This window comes from Eschrichtius robustus, chromosome 2 (genome assembly GCF_028021215.1).
Source record: "Eschrichtius robustus isolate mEscRob2 chromosome 2, mEscRob2.pri, whole genome shotgun sequence".
Lineage (NCBI taxonomy): Eukaryota > Metazoa > Chordata > Mammalia > Artiodactyla > Eschrichtiidae > Eschrichtius > Eschrichtius robustus.
This window is the reverse complement of record NC_090825.1, coordinates 117,027,265-117,045,994: the sequence shown is the minus strand read 5'-3', so window position 1 is coordinate 117,045,994 and position 18,730 is coordinate 117,027,265. Positions and strand designations below refer to the sequence as shown.

The window sequence follows — 18,730 nt, the reverse complement described above, 5'->3', positions numbered from 1 at the left end:
AAGGATTGGAGCAGACATCGTCCCCACCTTCACGGAGTTTCTAGTCTAGCTTCTAGTGGAGAATCTGGTAAAGGCCTTGACCCTTACTTCAGAAAATATGTGCCTTATACACCTGGTTTTGCTTGCAATTCGAGGGGTCCACAGAGTCACTTATCCCTGTGACTCTGACAGGGGATGATCTTTCTAACAGGGCACATATCTGATCATTCATTCATTTGCTTGACAGATCTTGAGAGCCTGCAGTATGCCAGGACAGCCTAGGTCTTGGGGCCCTTCTGACGCTCCCCTTCCTGGCCTGTAACTCACTGCCTCGCTGTTCCCCTACACCCTCGGTGCTCCTGACCCCTGGACTTGGGCCCAGACTGTTCTCTGTGCTGGCAGCGCCCGCCCCCCCTCCTCTCACCTTGTCCTCTGCAAAATTCTCCAAGGCCCGGCTTAAATGTCACATCCTCTGGGTCACCCTCCTGAGCCCTCCAGCAAGCTCTCACCGTCTCCTCCCACAGTGCCTTAGACACGGCTTCATGGCATGGTTGGGGGGCTGTCTCTCCCAGCATGAGAGCCTCCAAGACCACCCCCCAGACACACCCTCTCTCCTGTGTGGCCTGGCAGACGAGGTCTACTCCCGGTGTGAATTGATGAGGATCTTGCAGGACTAGCTCTCCTCTCCTGGGTGCAGGGTGACACTAGGACTGGGCAGGACACCCTTTGGGTTGGCCTTTGAGCAAGTTACTATCCTGGTCAAGCCTCAGTGTCATCAGACAAATGGGTCACACAGTCCTGAAACGGCCTGGTCATATCATCTGGGTCTCCTCCTGGGTACTAAGGACCCCTGAGAGCCTGAAGTGTGCCTCTGCCCCCTTCCTGTCAGGACCTTGTCCCATCTGCTGCATTTCTGAAACTGCCTTGCTCCACCCATCATGCCCCTGGGCTCCCTGCAGTGTGGCGATGGGTTGGAGGAGGGGCCATGATGGAGAACTTCTGATTCCCATGTTGTGACTCAGAGAGCTGCCACCTCTAGACACGTACTTCACCTGGCATGGGGGCTAGGGGTTAGGGGCGGGTGTCTTCTTTCTGGCAAAATCTTCTCTTTCCTTCTGCCCACACTGCAGCTTGCACTCTGGCCCTCCCAGCGCTCCGTTCTGCCCAGGCCACACTCTGTCTTGACATCACTCTTGGTCTACGGAGGCCCCTTCCCAGTGGGTGCCGCCTGTCTCTGGGGCTGCCCCACTGAGGTGTCTCACCCAAGGCTTCCTGTGCCAGGAGAAAACTGCCCCCCTCCCCAGCCCTGGGCATGGAGCCCACCCGTGCAGAACCGAGTGTTCCCGTATTTATGAGGGGCAGGCTGGAACTGGCCCCTCGGGCAGGCAGCAGGAGGTAGGCACTGAGGAAAACGTGCGGACGGGTGGAGGAAGCAGCCGCCCAGATCCCTAGTCCCTGCCAGCAGAAAACTGGCTGAGGAAGGAGGGGAGGGGCGTCCATCACAGGCGCAGACCTGGGTCAGCCTAGCGAGCGGGCACCAGGCCTGCCAGAAGGTGGGAGGGAGTCCTGAGTCCTTGGGGCTTCGGACTGGAGCTAGGAGTGAGGAGAAGAGAAACGTAGTTGCCCGCACTCCTTAGGGGCCTGAGAGCCCCACAGAGGCCCCCCTTCAGCCCTGACCCCAGAGCCTCTTGTGCAAGGCTGGGGCCACCTTCCTGGAACTGGGGAGATCATCACACACCTGGTAACCCAAGATGTCTGCAGCCAGCAAACCTAGGGGTCATTGTTTCTGTCCCCTTGTCTCTTTCTGGTACCTCAAAGGGGAGGGGCTCTCCCTGCACACCCACCTTTCCACACATCTCACACCCCTCCATACGGGAAGCCCTTCCTTCTGGTTTTAGCTTTCATTCCCCCAGATAACTGTGAGCCTAGCTCCACCTTGTCCTGCTGCATGTCATGTCGTGTGAGGGAAGCTCCTTTGAATTCAGCTGTGGGTGGGTGACAAGGAAGTTCTGAGTCTGTGTCCCCTATACCTTCTTGACCCGGAGACCCTCAGGTGATCCCCTACTCTGCTCATCTAATGTCAGGGAAGAGCTGGTGGTCAGGAAGCAGAAGCCTGGTTCTGGGACAGCTGAGATCTGTGGCATCTAATTAGGCTGGAGCCAGGAAGGAAATGCTGTCTTAGCCGGAGGGGCCTCCAGGGCTCTGTTTAATGAAGAGAACAAACTTGAATTGACAGAAGAGGGTTGTAGGCAGACACCGGGCCAAGGAGACAGAGAACGGCGTGAGCCGGGAGGGGTGGAACGGAGTCAGGCAGCTGTCACTGTAATGTCGGCAAGGACATCACCACAGCAACAGGGCCTTTTTGACAAGACAAGCTCATGGAGGCTGGTTTGGGGGATCTTGGAATGAGGAGGTCTGGGAAGAGCCCAGCATCAGAGGCTGAGGTGGAGCTCAGGAGACAGGTAGGTCCCCAAAGCACAGCCCGGGGAGGGATGTGGGTCATTTTGCCATCTCCTCCATCCCTGGTGCAGCCTCTCCGCTCACCATCCACACCTTCCCCCATCAGCTTCATGGCTCTGTCTTTCCATCCCTAGGCCCAGGGCAGGACAGCTCGGCTACCCTACCTCCCATGCCACCACTCCTCCAACCCACTGCGCATATTCTGGGAATCTGATTTTTTAACTCGGGACTAAAAGAGGGGGAGGTTACATCATGTTGAGAAATTTTCACGCTACTTTTTTGTTTCCCCCGGGGACCAGGCGGGGGTCCCAGGGTTTAATCCGGAGCTCAGACTGGCCCTAAAGAGCACTGGGGCAGAGGGAGGGATGGGAGGTTTGAACAGATCCTACGGAGCCCAGGCACCCGCGGGCAAGTGCAGGGAGGCCCACGGAAGGAAGGAGAGGTTTGGCAGGGTCTTCAGAAAGAAGAGGGGAAGCAGGGCCAGGTGCCCTGGAGTCACACACAGCACTGAAGTCTCTGCCCAGGCCTCGCCCCACAACTCGTGGCACGCAGGGCTGGGTGCAAAGCCCTGCACAGAGGGCTTAGCCTCAGCATCAGGCTCCAGGAGACAGCCCACGAGCTGCTTGGGGCCCAAGTCCTCACCAGCTCCAGCCCCTCATCCATCTCTGCCTTTGCCTTGCCGGGTACCCTTGGACAAGTCCGGAAGCCCCTCTGGGACTCAGTTTTCCCATCTGTCCTGCCCTGTCCTCCTCCAGATTAGTCACGAGGGTCAAGTCAGGCCTTGAGGATAGGATCTTTTTGTTCCCTGAGGTATCCAAGCTCCCAGCACACAGAAGGCACTCAGTGAACATTTGTTGAATGAATGAAGCGAAACTCCTTGGGGAGGCCACAGAGTGCCCCTTAGTGGCAGGGCCGACACAAAGGCAGGAGGGAGCTACAGGTTTGGACTGGGAGGCTGGGCACAGTTGCCATGGGAACCTGTTAGATCGGTGGCCCTGCCGGGTATCTGGAAATAGGCCTGGCTTATCTAGAGTGACGGGGCTGCCGCTTCTAAGGGAAGGCTGAGGTAGCTGTGAGCCAGCAGCTGCTCTACTGGAAGGAGGTGGGGGGAGACGCAGCGGGCCTGAGAGAAGGGCACTAAAGGAGAAGGAGGGAGGTGGCCATGCGACTTCCTAAGGACTCCACTTTCCTCCCCTAGAAAAATGATTACAGAGGAGGCCCAGCCCTGGAAAAGTGAATGTGAGGATTCATGGACTTAGAATCCCATGTTCTCCTGAGTGCCCAGGTCTCCCTCCAGCCCTGGGGACTCTGCACTCCACCTGGACCCCAGCAATGGCTGGTCGGAGGGAATCTACTTCCCGTCCACGCTGCGTAGACGCTGTGGCTGTGCAGGGAGAGGTGACCTCTGGGTGACTGCTGGGGAGCCACGGCCAACCTAAGCCCTGGCTCACGCGTCTCCCCCTCTTATCCCCTCCCTAACCAGAAAGAACTCACGACTACAGTTCAACAAGGTGAAGGTGGAGGACGCTGGGGAGTACGTCTGCGAGGCTGAGAACATCCTGGGGAAGGACACCGTCAGGGGCCGGCTCTTCGTCAACAGCGGTAGGTGGTCCCCCAACGAAGGGAGGGGTCCTAGAGGGGTTCTGTGGGGTGGGCCAGTTGCCCCCCAGCCCTAGGGAGGCCCGCACATGATCCATCTTGCACTTGACTCCTCTCCCTCCTGCCACTGCCAATATCAAGCCCCAAGATCTGAGCCGATTCAGAGAAATGCAGTCGAAGCATAAATGTTTAGCTTTGTTATCTGGACCTGGAAGAGCCGCCAGCTCTCGTTTTAAATACCCTGAAAACTAAATATTTTGAAATCAAGAGGTGGGGGTGGGGGGAAGGATATTTTTAGAAGGCAATTATGGGAGGCTGGGCTGCCAGAAGCGGGGCTCCGGGGAGAGGCAGACCCAGGGTGCGCGTGAGCTGCCTGCCCGCTGCTTTGCTGGGCGCCCGAGTGCAGGCAGCCGGCTCCGCAGGGCCACGGGTGGGAGGCTTGGGTGCCCCGGGCCCCTGGGGGCAGCCTCAGTTCAGAGATGGCAGGACCCTCTCCCACAGGTCATCCCCTCCCTGGGAAACGTGCAAGGTCAGGAGCCCATGGCACCCTTCGCTTCCCCCCTCCGCAGAGGCAGCTCCAGCTTCGGCATGGAGGCAGCCTCCCTGCTGGGCTGTCCTCTGGTTATCGCCCTTGACTGGAAAGTCACCAAGGCTGCCGTCCTCAGGCCGCGCCCCCTCCACTCTAGCCTGAGTCCTCAGAACCCCACAGCTCTCGTTCCTCCTCCTGACACCCAGCCTCCGCGTACCACTTGGCCACCTGGTTGTTGGCTTCGCTTCCAGTCTTGCTCCCAGCACAGAGTCCAGTCCTGCATCTCCCTTCATCCCGTGTTTCCACCAGACAGCCCTCCAGTACCCCCTACACCCAGCGCAGTCTAACAAGAACCCTGCCCTCTGACCCTCAGAGGACAGCCTGGCTCAGACCCGGTCTGCCGTGTTGTAAGGGACCTCCCTTGTCCTCGCAGCCTCTCAGCTCCTCCATCTCCCTTACCACTGGATCTACCAGGTCTGAGTCTGCGAGTCCTGGTCCGTCTTCTTTCTGGATCTTTCACTCACGTCTGTCCTTTTCATTCCAACCCCACCTCAGGGGCAATCCTGGCCCAGGTTTCATCCCTGCTGAACCTGGACCAGAGCAGCAGCCTCAAGATGCTTTCGCCCTGTCACTCCCCCACCCATGCAGCCAAGGAACAAGGACTCGGTCCCACAGCCCAGCTCTCACAAATCCGACCCAAATGACCTTTCCGACCCTAACTGTGGTCGGTCTCTCCTTCCCATTTTTATTCTTCCTCCTGCGCCATCTCTCCCAGGCAGCTATCCTCCTGACCAGTCCAGCCCACCGCAGTGGCACTCCCAGCGCAGACCCAACTCCTGGGCCACTCCTCGGCCCTCTGTGGTCTTGTGTATCTCTCTCTCCAATTCTATCAGATCGTTCTTCAGCTCTCATCCTGTTGCCGAACTTTCTTTGCGGGTGTGACCTTCCGGGTGGAATTGTGAACCCAGGAGTGAGGCAAGCAGGGAGGATGCCTTCTTCCCAGGAGTTCCAGTAATCACTACCATTTCCTGAGAGCATGCTCTGTGCCAGGCCCCATGTTCCCTCTGGAACCCTGACTCAACCCCACGGAGTACTTCATGCATTAGGAGACTGAAGCTGAGAGAGGTTAAATATTCTGCCCAGAGTCAAACAGCGTAGAGCTACACAATGAAAAAGTAGTTGGCAAACACTGAGCCCCTCTAAGCTCTACGTGGCCATGTCTAGCCCGTTTACCCCTCCAGCCCCGGGGCCTTCCACAGTGCCAGGCTCTAGTCAGCACCTGGTAAACATCACAGAAAAGACCACAGACCCTGCTCCAGGGCCTCTCCTGACTCCACGTGGCCCAGCCTGGGCAGGGCTGCAGTGGGGGTACCTCCTGCTCCTCCCAGCCTGTCTCAAGCCTGGGAAAGTGGACCACGCTGGGGCCCAACATCTGCCACCCCCAGCCAGAGTGGGCAGACATTCTCAGATCCACTTTGGATTTGAGGTTGCCTGTTTTATATTTTAAGACTTTCTTGGTTAGAACTGATAAGAACCCAACATAAAAGTACCTTGAGGAATTTATTGGTTTTTAAAGCTGAGAAGTCCAGAGGTAGAACTGGCCCTAGACACACAGAGTCCAGGACCTCAGAGCAGGGGTCAGGACACCCCCTCCCATGGCATGTTGGCCTCTTTTTCTCCTCTTGTGAAGTGGGCTTCTCCCACATTTAGGGAAGGGATTGGGAAGAGGAGGCCGTGGCCTCAGCTCCAGGTTTCCATCATCCCAGCACCACCCAGGGAAAAGAGATAGCTTTGCCTCTGTTTCCACTTATACAATCACAAGGATGGATTCTGGTCCTGTACCCACTCGGCCCGGTCATGTGCTCAGGGGGATGGGGTGCCATCATCCTCGTCAGGCCCGTGTGTGTGCAGAGGGGACACTGAGAGGCAGAGTACTGTGAGTGATGGCCCTGCCAAAACTGCACGGGGGCACTTCCCTAGAGCAGTGCTGGGGGCAGAGGAAGAAGAAAGGGCCGCCGTGCCATGAAGGAAACCACATTAGTGTCCACCATCATGAGCCCTTCAGATAAGTCACAGCCCCACCCCACATGTGGGCTCCTGTCAGCCCTCAGTAGCCCCTATTCTGATCAGTTAGGGATCAGACAGTAGAGCTTTGGGCTGGGCCCTGAGGGCTCCGTGTCTCTCGTCCCTCCAGCAGACAGGAGAGCGGCATGGCAGAGCTGTGGACAGAGTCAAGAGCTCTGGGCTCATTCCAGCTCTGTCGTGCACCCCTGAGCGAGTTACTCCACTTCCCTAGTCTTCTGTTTTCCCATCTGCGGCTGAGCTAGGTGATCTCTCAGCCCCGTCTCCGACAGTTCTGGGATGCGCAGGTTTTTTGCGTTGAGCCTGACCTCCTGTGCACCTATCGCCGCTGCCACACGTGTACACACTCACACCACACCTCTTCAGCTGCTCTTCAGTCCACGCAGGCAAGAGCCTACCCTTGATGTGGGGAGGTGAACAGGGCCACTGGAGGGGACCAGGAGGTCCCACTGGGAACGTTTTCCCAGGTAGAGATGCTCAGGCTCCTTGTTTACCCGTGGAACCTGGAAGACTGGCAGCAACCCCACCCTGGGGAGGGGGTGGATGGCGGGTGGCGGGCCGCTGTGCCTGCCCCCCTCTGACTCATTCCAAGGTGGGTTGCCTTGGCCCGCCTGGGCCCCAGGGAAGGCAGGGCTACAGGGGTGGGGCGGCCGGAAGAGGGCATGGGAGGGCTGGCAAGGAGCAGTGGCTGCCCAAGGGGCATCACCGCAGCCCTGAAATATGAGCAGAGGTTTTGTCCAGGAGCAAGGGTGCAGGGGGCGCAGTTGCTGGAGCTGGCGGCAGGGGGAGCATCTCCGCAGCACCAGCTCCGTCCCGGCCCCTTGTCTCCTCAGGGCCCCAATACATTCACTCACACCAAGACACTAAGGACTGATAGAGACCTCCTGGGTTTACCCTTCCCAGGTGTTTTTAATCAATTTTTGGCGGTGTAATTTACATACCATAAAATTCACTCTTTTTAAAGTATACAGTTCAGTGGGTTGAAGTATGTTCAGTTGAATAATCCTTGCCACTAATTCCAAAACATTTTCATCACCTCAGAAAGAAACCCCATGCCCATTAGCAGTCACTCCCCGTTTCTCCAGATCAGAGCTGACCCTTCCTGCAGCCACAGCTCTGCCAGCTCACAAGAGACGGCTTTCCCGAGTCGGGTGAGAGGAGGAAGAGTCAGCAAGAAGTTCGTGGTGCTTTTAACAAAACAATCAGCCTGATGTAACCCACTTCTGTGAAACCGGCTTTCTCATCTCCAGGTGAAAGGACCTGGGACTGTCCCGGGGTGGCTGTACCAAGTCCTGGGATATCGGGCTGGGCCTGGCTTTGCCCCAGAGGGCAGGCAGGTGTGACCTGGGGTGTCACAGGATCGTGGAAGCCCTGGAGAGGCTTCTGGGCCTGCCCCTTACCTGGGGGCTTAGAAAGGCTAGCTGTTTAATCACAGGCGCACCCATGTGTACGTACCGTCAACTCAAGCCTTCAGCAAGGCCTAACTCAGCAAGATGCTGTTCTGAGCGCTGAGGGGTCACAGTCTTGGCTCCCAGAGTCCCCTCAAATGGCAGGAAGCTAAAACCTGAACTCAAAGCGTCTGCCTGTTCTAACACACTGAAGAGGAAAGACAGGCAACTTAACAACGGGAGAGGGGGCATCCCAGGCAGGCGGGAGGGGAGCCTTACAGGATGAAGAGACACTTGATCTGGGCCTTGAAAGACGAGCAGAGATTTTCTCCAAGAGCAAGGGAGGAAAGCAGTAGCAGTAGCTGGCAGCAGGCAGAGCATCTCTGCAGCATCAGCTCCTTCCCGGCCCATTTTCTCTTCAGAGACCCAATAAACTCACTCACACCAAGACACTAATGGCTGATAGAGGCTTCCTGGGTTTATCCTTCCCAGGTGTTTTCTTTAAATCCCCCCAGCCCTTGGCAACCAGAATCTCCTTTCTGCCGCTATGGATTTACCTATCCTGGACATTTCATATAAATAGAATCACGGAATATGTGGCCTTTCAAGACTGGTTTCTTCAACTTAAAATAATGTTTTCAAGGTTCATCCATGTTGTAGTAGTATCAGTACTTCTCTCCTTTTCGCGGCTGAATAATAATTCCATTGCCTGGGTCTACCACATTGTTTATATATTCATCAACTGAGGTTGTTGCGTCATTCTAGTTGTTTCCGCATTTGGACTATTATGAATAATGCTGCTATAACATTTGTGTCCAAGTTTTTGTGTGGACATATGTTTTCAGTTCTCTTGGGTATACACCTAGGAGTTGAATTGCTGGGTCATATAGTAAATATGTTTAATTTTTTGAGGAATGACCAGCTGTGTTTCAAAATGGCTGCACCATTTTACATTCTCACCAGCAAAGTATGCGGGGGGGGGGGGGGTTCCCATTTCTCCACATCTTCACCACCACTTGTTATTATCCATCTTTTTTTTTTTTTTTTTTTTAAATACAGCCACCTGAGGGGGTGTGAAGTGCTATCTCACGGTGGTTTTGATTTTCATTTCCCTAATGACCTTCCAGGAGTATTTGCATTTAGTAAGAGACAATGCTTTAACCTACAGAAAAGATATCATCATCAGCCAAGGAGACCAGACTAGACCCTGGGATGGTAGAAGAAGGTACCTTTCTCTCAAGAATCAGATGTCCATTTGCTCATTAGAAATATTTGTAAATATTCGTTAAGCACCTATTACATGTCAAGCACTGTGCTCGACATTGGGGTTCGTTCACCAGTGAAGCAGACAGACATGGCCTCTGCCCAGATGGAGCTTACATTCTAGTGGAGGAGCTAAGCTTTGGACAGCTAGTAATTGCACAACTAGTCCTTTAATTGTTAGAATAAGCACTGCAAGGAGAAGTTACAAAGCTAAGGGAAGGAGTAAAGGAGGAGCCTGAGCAGCCTCTCTGAGACACTGATGTTCTGAAAGTCCTGGATAAGAAGGCACGTGGCCTCTTAGAGGAGCTGGACTAAGCCAGTGGAGTCTGAATATACTGCAAGAGAGGGACAGGACATGAAGCAGGAGAGGTGGTTAGGCCCAGATTAGACTTGGGGAGGGGTGGGGGGACTTTATTATGAGTATGAATGGAAGCCATTGGAGCGTTTTGATAATGGAAGCGACTGATCAATTTACATATTTTAAAGACCACTTTGGTTGGTAGCAGCTGCGAAGCGAAAAGGTTAGAGATCAAGGCAAGAGTGAGGGCAGAAAGACCAGCGAGGAGGTGATCGTGGCCATCCAAGAAAGAGACCACGGAGGCAGTAGTGAGACATGGACAGAGCCTGAGGAGGAGGTAGGAAGGCAGCCCTCGGTGATGGACGGCTAGGGGGACAGAGAAGGACCAGAAATCAAAGATGCCCTCTAGGCCTTTGGTTTGTGCTGTCTAGTCATTGAGATGAGCAAGGCTAGAGGAACAAGTGGCTGGGGCAGATGAGTGGGAGCTGAGTTTGGGGTGGCCAGGTGCCATCCCCACGGTGGTATCCAGGGAGCGGCCAAATTCTCCCACTTGGAGGTCATTTGTCATCTTCACATCCTCAAACACGGGAGAACACAGTGAAGAAATACGAATAGGCTGACAAGGGAGTGTGACACATTGCCTTAGGAGCCCATGTGTGCTGGAATAGCACGAATGCACCTCTTCAGTGCGGAAATCTTCTGGCGTGAGCTGGGAGGGCCCTGCCGTCACAGGGGTGGCCTCAAGGTACTTCTTTTTGAGGTGGAAAGGCCTATGGTCACTTCCCTCCACACCTTCTACAACCGGCTCCCCCATTGCCCTCCCTTTGTACCTTTCTGGGGCCCCAGCCTAGTCCCCGTCATGACATGGTTCTGGCAGCCCTAGGCCATGGATCCCAGATGGGGCCCTGTCTTCCCTCAGGAGTCGTCCTCTGCCTCCCAAGGCCTCAGTGAGCACAGACGTGCATGCAGACAGGCCCAAGCTTGCGGCTGTGGTCCTGCCAACCATCCTCGCTTCTGCCCGCTGCGCACGCAGCCCAGCGTTGGGCAGGTTCCTCCACCCCTGGCTGCAGAGGGCATCAAGCTGCCCTGAGATTTCTCTGGCTTGGCCAAGGCCCATGAGAGGACTCAGGCCCGTGGTCCACATCGTGTTTGCATTCGTCTTCCCATCAAGCCTTGGTGCTAACGTGTTCTTACCTGAGGGACCAGGTGCCTGGTGAGAATGCTCAGCCAGACATTAGGAGCCCTGAGGCCTTGTTACAACACACACTGGACTCTGGAAGGCCCTTCCCTGCTCTCTTTCCTCACTCCTCCTTGGCAATGTAACCGAAGGGCAGGACAACCTCTAGGGTCCTCCCGGCAATGAGATTTTATAACTCATAGGCGTGGTCACTTCAGCTGTTTGTCTCCTCTGTCCTTTTCTTAGTTCCCTGGGTCTCACTGACCCAGAAGCATGTGGGTCCCAGCCTTGTGTGGGGTTGAGCAGAGGTGGGAGACGTCAGCAGGGGTGGGGCTCGAGGATGCCAGACTAGCAGCAGGCATGATGTGGAGGGAAGGTGGGAGCTGGCCCTACCCGCTGGGTTTTATCAGCGAGCTCCTCAGACATATACAGAGGCAGAGCTGTGTATACACTCCCAGTCCCGTGCTCCATCTGTCTCCCCACACGTCTAAACACTCAGGGCGCCAAGTGCCTGCCCTCCTCCTCCTCCTCTCATCCCCCCACTTACTTCGGGGGATGGTGGAGACTCAGTACCCCTGAGGAGACAGGACCGGCCAAGGTAGGATGGGCCACCTCAGTCAGGAGGCCACTGCTGGGTGGGCATGAGAGGCCCTCAGAGCCACAGAAGCTGAGGGGGGAGCAGGAACCGGTTTCTAGCTGCCCAGTATGGATACACAGCCTAAGAGGTTAGCTAACAGATAAAGACTGAAATTTGGGGCAAGAATTTTCACTTGAAACCAGGCTTCTGGATGCCATCCCATAGGGGAGCAGTGCTTTTGTGATTTTCGCTTATCAAATGAATGTGATCCATCAGGTGTGCAGTCTGGGTCAGCAGCCTTGAAGCCCAGTCTTGCTGTCACCTAGTTTCCACACCCCAGCTGTCCCCCAGCCCTCTCCCCAGCAACGTGAAGCCCCGGATTTATGGCCTGGGCTGTCCAAGGCCTGGAGGCTCCCTCCAGAGGCAACAGCTGACCGGGTGGGGGAGGTGGAGGCTGCCTGGTGAGGGAGGACATGAAGGCGGCCCTGGATGCTTATGGAGACGCGCATAGCGGCCTTTGTAGCATTTCTGGGCGGCTTGGCCCAACCCTGGGACAAAGAGGGGAGAGACGGAAGCTAGGGTTCTCCCCACATGTCCCTAGATTGCAGAAAATTACAGTGTCCAAAAAGGTGCCATTCCCCTCAAAGCCCAGCTCCCTGTAATCACGCCCTGCTCCATGAGAGCCCCAGCAGGGCAGACAGATATAAATGTCTCCTCCCTGAACCCCTGTGACTTGCCCCCCACGTAAGACATGGTGCCTCATCCACCTGCAGCGGAGCCCCCAGAAAGGCAGGCAGGCAGGCAGGCAGGCAGGCACGCAGCAGAGGTGGGCCCTTATGCCAGAAGATGCAGCAGTTTCTGCTAGCCTCTCAGGCCCTCCAAAAAAAGAAAACCTTCCCAGCCTTTGAAGGTTTGCCTGGAGCGAGGGTGCAAGGTGGTGCTGGGCAGATGGTCCGAGCTCACGGTGGCCTCCCCTTGGCCTTGTTGGTGACCTGGGAGGGACCACCAGACCTTCCCCCCACCCCAGCCATTCCTACAGTCTCTGATCATCCAGCTCTGAGATGGGCCATGAAGGTGGTGATTCCTGGGGCCCAGAGGTGGTCTCAGTGGGTCACCGGCACGTGTCTCTCGTACCTCCAGTGAGCACTACCCTATCATCCTGGTCGGGGCACGCCCGCAAGTGCAACGAGACAGCCAAGTCCTATTGTGTCAACGGAGGCGTCTGCTACTACATCGAGGGCATCAACCAGCTCTCCTGCAAGTAAGTCACCAGTGGGGGCAGGCATGGGGGCAAGAGCAGGGGGAGAGAGGCTGGGGCAGAAGTGGAGGGCTCTAGGAAAAGTGAGCTTCAAGATACTAATAAGGGGTCTCCAAGGGGTGTAGACAGGGAGGTTTGCCCCACTTCCTAGCCCTTTCCTGGAATACAGGGACATGTGAGCTCTAAAGGGCTCAGGGCTTCTGCAGTCCCAGTTTCCCAGGTCCCTACCCACCCCATCTTCCAACGTCCACCCTTTCACCAACACCTTCTAGGGAGATGGCGAGACCAGTCTATGCCCGGGGCACTGGACTCTCTCTCTCTCTCTCTCTTGCCCTCCCCATCTCTCAGCAACTTTCCAAACTTTGTTCTGATGAACATTGCCCAGGGTGCATCTTCCCCAGCAGTGAGGAGCCTGGCAGGGTCAGGAAGGGCAAACGTCCCAGAGCCCTTGCTAGCTGAGCTCTGCTCTTATAGCCTTGAGGGAAGAAGAGGGCTCTGCCCCCAGTGCTCGCCTCAGGACCTGGCTCTTCTCCCTGCCCAGCAGGACCCCAGTGCCCAGATATGCCCTGGCTGCTGCCTGTGCCACTTCAGTCCCTAGCCCCTCTCTGGGGAGTGAAGGGCCACCAGCAAGGACATCACTCTGGGTGTGGCTGAGTGGGGGAGGTCAGGGTTGAGGAAAAGCTCATGTTGGGACTCTGCCTCCCCCCAAGAGCTGCCCCGAAGGAACTCCCAGGAGCTGAGGACCCCCTGCTCCCCACCCTTAGCAAACAGGATAGGTGGGAGCACAGTGATCAGGGAGGGCTTGTTCAGGCCCAGCCACATCTTCTGGGAGCCGGGCCCCCACTGCCCCCTTGACAGATTCTCTGGTGGGTGAGCAAGGAACAGGTAGGGGAGCTTGGTGAGGGCAGCACAGGTTCTGGCCGGATCCTGAGTAGAGGGAGGGAGGCCTAGTTCACAACTTTGGGTTTCAAAGCAGCCCAAGCCTAGGGCACTGGCGATGTGCCAAAGCTGCCCCACTGCCATGGCATCTGGGCAAGGGCCAACAGAGTACTGATGAAGATTCACGGAGAGAGGCGTTTGCCCTCCCCACAGATAAGGTCAGATTCAGCGCTCCTCAGCTTTCCTGCCTTTGGCCTCCAGCTCCAGAGCTGCATCTCCCTCCTGACTACAGCCTTGGCCAAAGACCCCTCCACCTCACAGCGTGATAACGAGGGGCCACACCTCCTTCACGCCCTTCCCTCAGTGCTGGGTGAGCTGAGCCTGGACTGCCAGGCACACCTGTGCCTCTTGCTCCAGCTGGCCTCCTTTGCCAGCATCCACCTCGGCTCCACCTTTCACCTGCTGCCATCCGCCTTCCGGCCTTCCCCATCCTGAATCTCAAGGGACAGTCCCAAAAGCAACAGCAGGTCCCCCAGGGAAGTTCTCAGTCCAGACTCAGCCCCTCATCCTTCCTCTCTCTTTCTGCCTCTAGGAAGCTGCCACATTAGTGCCACAGACCCTGGGGAACATTCTAGCCTTGAAAATGCTCTGAGCACTTTGGAATAGATCTATAGAAATGCATAAGCGTTCTGGAATACCTCACAGAGATGGGCCAGCCCTGGACCCCTTCTTCTTGTCCCCCACAACAAACACATACACACCAGGCCTCTCTTCTTCCCTAGCCCCTTGGATCCCAGAACCTTGAAGGGATCCAGCATTGTCACTGGCTCCAGACAGAAAAGGTTTCAGCCACCCGGGACAGGTGTCAGGGCTGAGGAGGGCCATGGGACCCAGGACTCCAGTGCCAGAGTTTAGTGTGGGAAAGAGTAGTGAGCTATAGGATTCCCAAGGGGCCCTGCCGCAAGGCTGTACCCCTAGGACTTTCTGGGTCCCGCCCAGCTAAGTCTGAGAGGAGCAGAGGGCAGGAGCCTGAGCCACTGTGAAGATGCTGTCCTGTTTCCCCTCCCCACCAGGGCAACTGGGGTTCACTGCTTAGAACCTGAGCTTGGTACCCAGAACCACCACCTCCCCATCTCAGCCTGTCCTGGGTCAGCCCCAGCCAGGGCTCCTGAAACCAACTTCCCTGATGCCCTGAGCCCTCAGGGGAGAGGGGCATCCCTGGCGGGGATTGCAATCAGGAGGGCAGGTCCTCACAGCTGTGCTGGAGAAGGGCAGGGGGGAGGGGGGCAGGGCAGAACCCAGAGGCCATTCTGGGGGTGGGTGAGCTGGGAGGGAAGGGGGGTAGGCCTCTTGGGGTTCCTGATGACACCCTGAATGGAATGCATGGAATAAAAAGGAAAGAACTTAGGAAACGGAACTCACGTCGTACCATTTGTGCTGTTTGTTTACTTTTTATTTTGATTTTTTTGCATTTCCGCTTAGCTTGGATAATGAAACTAGACTGGTCAGTTTCATTCCAGTTTCTACAAAAATCAGTTTTCCTTCCTGGTTTTCTGACACTTGTTGTTGTGTATTGGTTCAGAGCCCTGCGGGGAGTGTTGGAAAGCAGGCACACTCCGTCCCTCCTGTTTTTCTAGAATTCAGAGCCAAAAGAAACAGTGTCACTGATACTGAATTTTGTTTTAAAAAAGGAAAGCTTAGGGGGATTTGAAAACGGGGGTCCAAATCAAGGTGACCGCCTCCTGTCTGGGCCAGACAGGGGCCTCTGCACTTCCTCTTGCTGCTTTCTCCTCTTCTCTCCGTGTTTTTATAGAGCACGGTTGGTGCGTGACTTTTGGGGACTGGTTCAGGGGATGATGACAGAACAAGACTCTCTTTCCAGCCCTGTGCACATACCAGTGGCATGCCTCCCTTTCCCATCAGCTCACCCCCCATCCCCTCTGCTCCCATGTCCAGGTGATTTCCCCCATCCCATGCCCATCTGCCTGCTCATCCTCTCCACCCACACCCCTCATGAGGCCAGAAGACCCTTCACTCCCTCCAGTGCCCGGGGCACACCCTCATCCTTCATCCTCCCTCTCCCCTGGGTGAGGGCAGCACACATGGCATTATCCCCAGGCTACCAAAAGGAGAAACTGAGGCCCGGGGGGTGGGGTGGGAAAACGGGGAGGCAGAGTCCCAGCCTGTCACCCCAGATGCAGCCCGTGGGCTCTCCTCTCTGCCCCTCTCTCACCCCTGCTCTTCTCCAGCCCTGAGCACAGACCTTCCCGTAGTCAAGGATAACAGCTTGGGGGGAAGGGCTGGGAAGCCTGTTACCTGCCACTCCTCCTAATCTGTCCCGTGTCCCTGAAACTCAGGGGGTCAATCCCTGTTTGGGTGGGAACTCACTACCAGCCAGCCACCCACGCCAAGTTCAGGCCCTGCTCCTGGCGATAGGCTAATGTAGCCTGTACCCTGTTACCAGGTCCTGGCAGCAGGGTAGAGAGGCTGTAGGCCCACCCCCAGAGCCTTCCCTAGGGAAGCCCCAGCCTCCTGGACGTGGCTCATCCTCAACAAGCAGCGCTAACGAGAGAACAGGAGTGTCCAAAAGCCCTGTGAAAGGAGCCAGTGCCTGAGGAGCAGCACAGGTGTTAGTCCTCCCAGCCCCGTGCAGTGCCCATCCCCCCCACTTCTCCTTTGTTCAGCTAGTGGGCACTTTCCCAGGGCAGGAAGGTTAGGACTATATCGCACAACTCCAGGGGGCTTGTTCGTGTTGTACACGGTGTCCACAGCACCACCTGGAGCTGTGCAACTCTGTGGCCACGAATAATACGAGGATAGAGTTGGGGTAGTCCAGGCTGGGTGTGGGGCCGGGAACGCAGGGATGTGCTCAATTACCCTCCGTCTCCAAGAGCCACAGGAAAGCATCCTCTCAGCAGTGGGAATAAATTCCCCTCTGTCCCCTCCTGCCCCCGCACTCCCCCATTTTCTCTTACACACACACAGGTTCTTCCTGTCTCCAGGAGCCAGGCTAATCTCAGACACTGGACACACTCAAGCCTATCTCTTTCTTATTCCTGATTGCAAGAGTCATTTTGGCAACGTCCTGGGTCTTTATCGTCCACCCCCAACGATGCTGCTGCTTGAAAAGCCACTCCTGCGCCTCTAGTCCCATCCCAAGTGGAATCAGTTTCCGAGAGCTGAGGAAGAAGGGCTGAGCCTGAGTGGAGCTGGTCGGAAAGCCTTAGCCACTGCCTCCATTTTCCTGGGCTGGGATGACTGGGGACGAGGGCGAGGGGTCAGAAAAGGACGTATTGACAAAGTTGTAGCCTCCTCCTCTGAGCCACCCTGTTCAGCAGGATGAGCGTGCATCAGCTTCACGTGCAGGCTCTCCCCCTTCTCCAGACACACTTCCCCCCCTCCACTGCCATTCATTAGCCAGGCATACCTGCACACACACTGCCCCGGCTACAAGGACCAGCCTCCTGCCTCCCCTGAGGGAGATACAGTAAGGCCCAGAGAGACTCCAGCTATCTGCTCATCAACCACTCCCAATCCTCCAGGCTAGATTGGAGGCCACAGGGTTTTTGTGAGGGTCTATCACAGTCAATCGCCATCACCCCCTGTAAGTTCAAGGGGCTACTGATGGTTGGTATACACTAGAATGCTAGGGTACATTCACCTCTTGGGGAAGTTTACTGATTAAGGTCATTGACCTGTTATTGAGGGGACGCTGGTAATGGGCTTACCTAATTTCCTAATTTAGAAGAGGCAGAAGAGCATAGACCCATCTTTGAGTAGGGGGCGGTGCGGGAGGGTCAGTCTGGCCCTATCTGTAAGCTTCCCTTAAGTATCTGGCCTTGCTGGGGTTCAGAAGAGAGTACAAGGGCTGGGCATGTCTCCCAGAAATCTACAAGACAGGGACTCGAGGGGAGAGTGGCAGCCAGGGAGCAGAAGGAAGTGGACCTTGGGGGTTAAGGACAAGGTCAGGGAGATGGGAGTGGGTGGTTCTCTGCAGGAGACAACGTGGGAGAATGAACTCCCGCTCGAGCCAGGCAGTGATGGAGGAGCAGGTCGTGGGGAAAGGGCAGGTGTCCCAGGCAGCCAGTTGGCCCCCTGATGCGGAACAGGCTTCAGCCCCGCCCCCACCCCGCCACCGTGATTCTTGCCACCTGAGGCCAGATGCCCCACACCTGCCCTCAGCCCGCCAGCTTCGGGATGCTGGTAATTCAGGCTTCTCTCCGCCCTCACCTGTTCCCCATAAGCTTTTCCCGTGTATATTGCTCTAGGGCAGCCTTCCCCAAACCGTAAGTTCACAAGGATTCCTCAAAAAACAACTTCCAAGGTCAAATAAATTTGGAACATAGTGGAAAGTTCAGCTCTTTCCTCCTACAGAACTTTTCATAGCCTTTCATGTGCTAGCGTGCACTGCAACTCTACAAGGAAGCCTGGGAATGGATTTCCTAAACTTACTTGGCCACAGAACCCTCTTTGAAAGAACAGATGAGACATCTCCAAGGCCCCTTTTGTTGTAGGCACACAGTCTGGGAACAGCATTCCCAAGTTCTCCTTTGATCTTTCTGGGGTCTGTTTCATGGATGAGAAAACCTGCCCAGGGCCCTGGAGAGAACCCTTTGGTAGGGCTTGGAAGGAATGGCTCCCCAGAACTTGGTATTCCAGAAGACTCCCAGCCCCCCAGCCTACTGACTGCCTGGTACCAAGGGTCTACAATTCTGGCTTCACGGGGCCCCAGGCAGGTCAGAAGGGAAGTCTCAATGACCATTAGGACCTTTAGGCAGTAAGTTCCCAATTTCCCCACCCTGCTTCCCCAAATCATCTTCTTCCCTCCCCCTCCCCCGCTTCCCCACCACCTGGAGCCACATCTATTAGAGAGATTTTTGAAGGAGATTTCCGAGCCCTCCACCCAGCCCCGACTCCAGCCCCTTCAGCAACGAGTGTGCCCCAGCGCTCGACTTGGTTTTCTCATTCATCACTGTGCACTTTGATTTCTAACCTAAGCCTCGCGGATGATGCCAGTTTGTTCTGTGATTTTTCCCCTTTTCCTTCTCCAGATGTCCAAACGGATTCTTCGGACAGAGATGTTTGGAGAAACTGCCTTTGCGATTGTACATGCCAGATCCTAAGCAAAGTATGTTTGAAGATACAAACACGAGTCCCTGCTCCTTAGAAAGCTTCCGGGTGCAGTCCCCCCCCACTCCTCACCCCGTTGTAGGACATAGGGCCAGGGGTGTTGGTTGTTTT

General features: G+C 55.9%; 1 protein-coding gene across 5 annotated transcripts in view; it reads left to right on the top strand.

The window, feature by feature from the left end:
* NRG2 (neuregulin 2) overlaps positions 1-18,730 on the top strand; it is a 179,122-nt gene that overhangs the window by 143,220 nt on the left and 17,172 nt on the right. For 2 of the 5 annotated variants that reach the window (XM_068534501.1, XM_068534502.1), the window contains exons 3-5: positions 3,923-4,041; positions 12,493-12,613; positions 18,541-18,617. In XM_068534501.1, coding sequence (XP_068390602.1) covers positions 3,923-4,041; positions 12,493-12,613; positions 18,541-18,617 — 317 coding nt within the window. The remainder of the gene's footprint in view (positions 1-3,922; positions 4,042-12,492; positions 12,614-18,540; positions 18,618-18,730) is intronic. The other 3 variants (XM_068534505.1, XM_068534503.1, XM_068534506.1) reach the window with 2 other exon arrangements.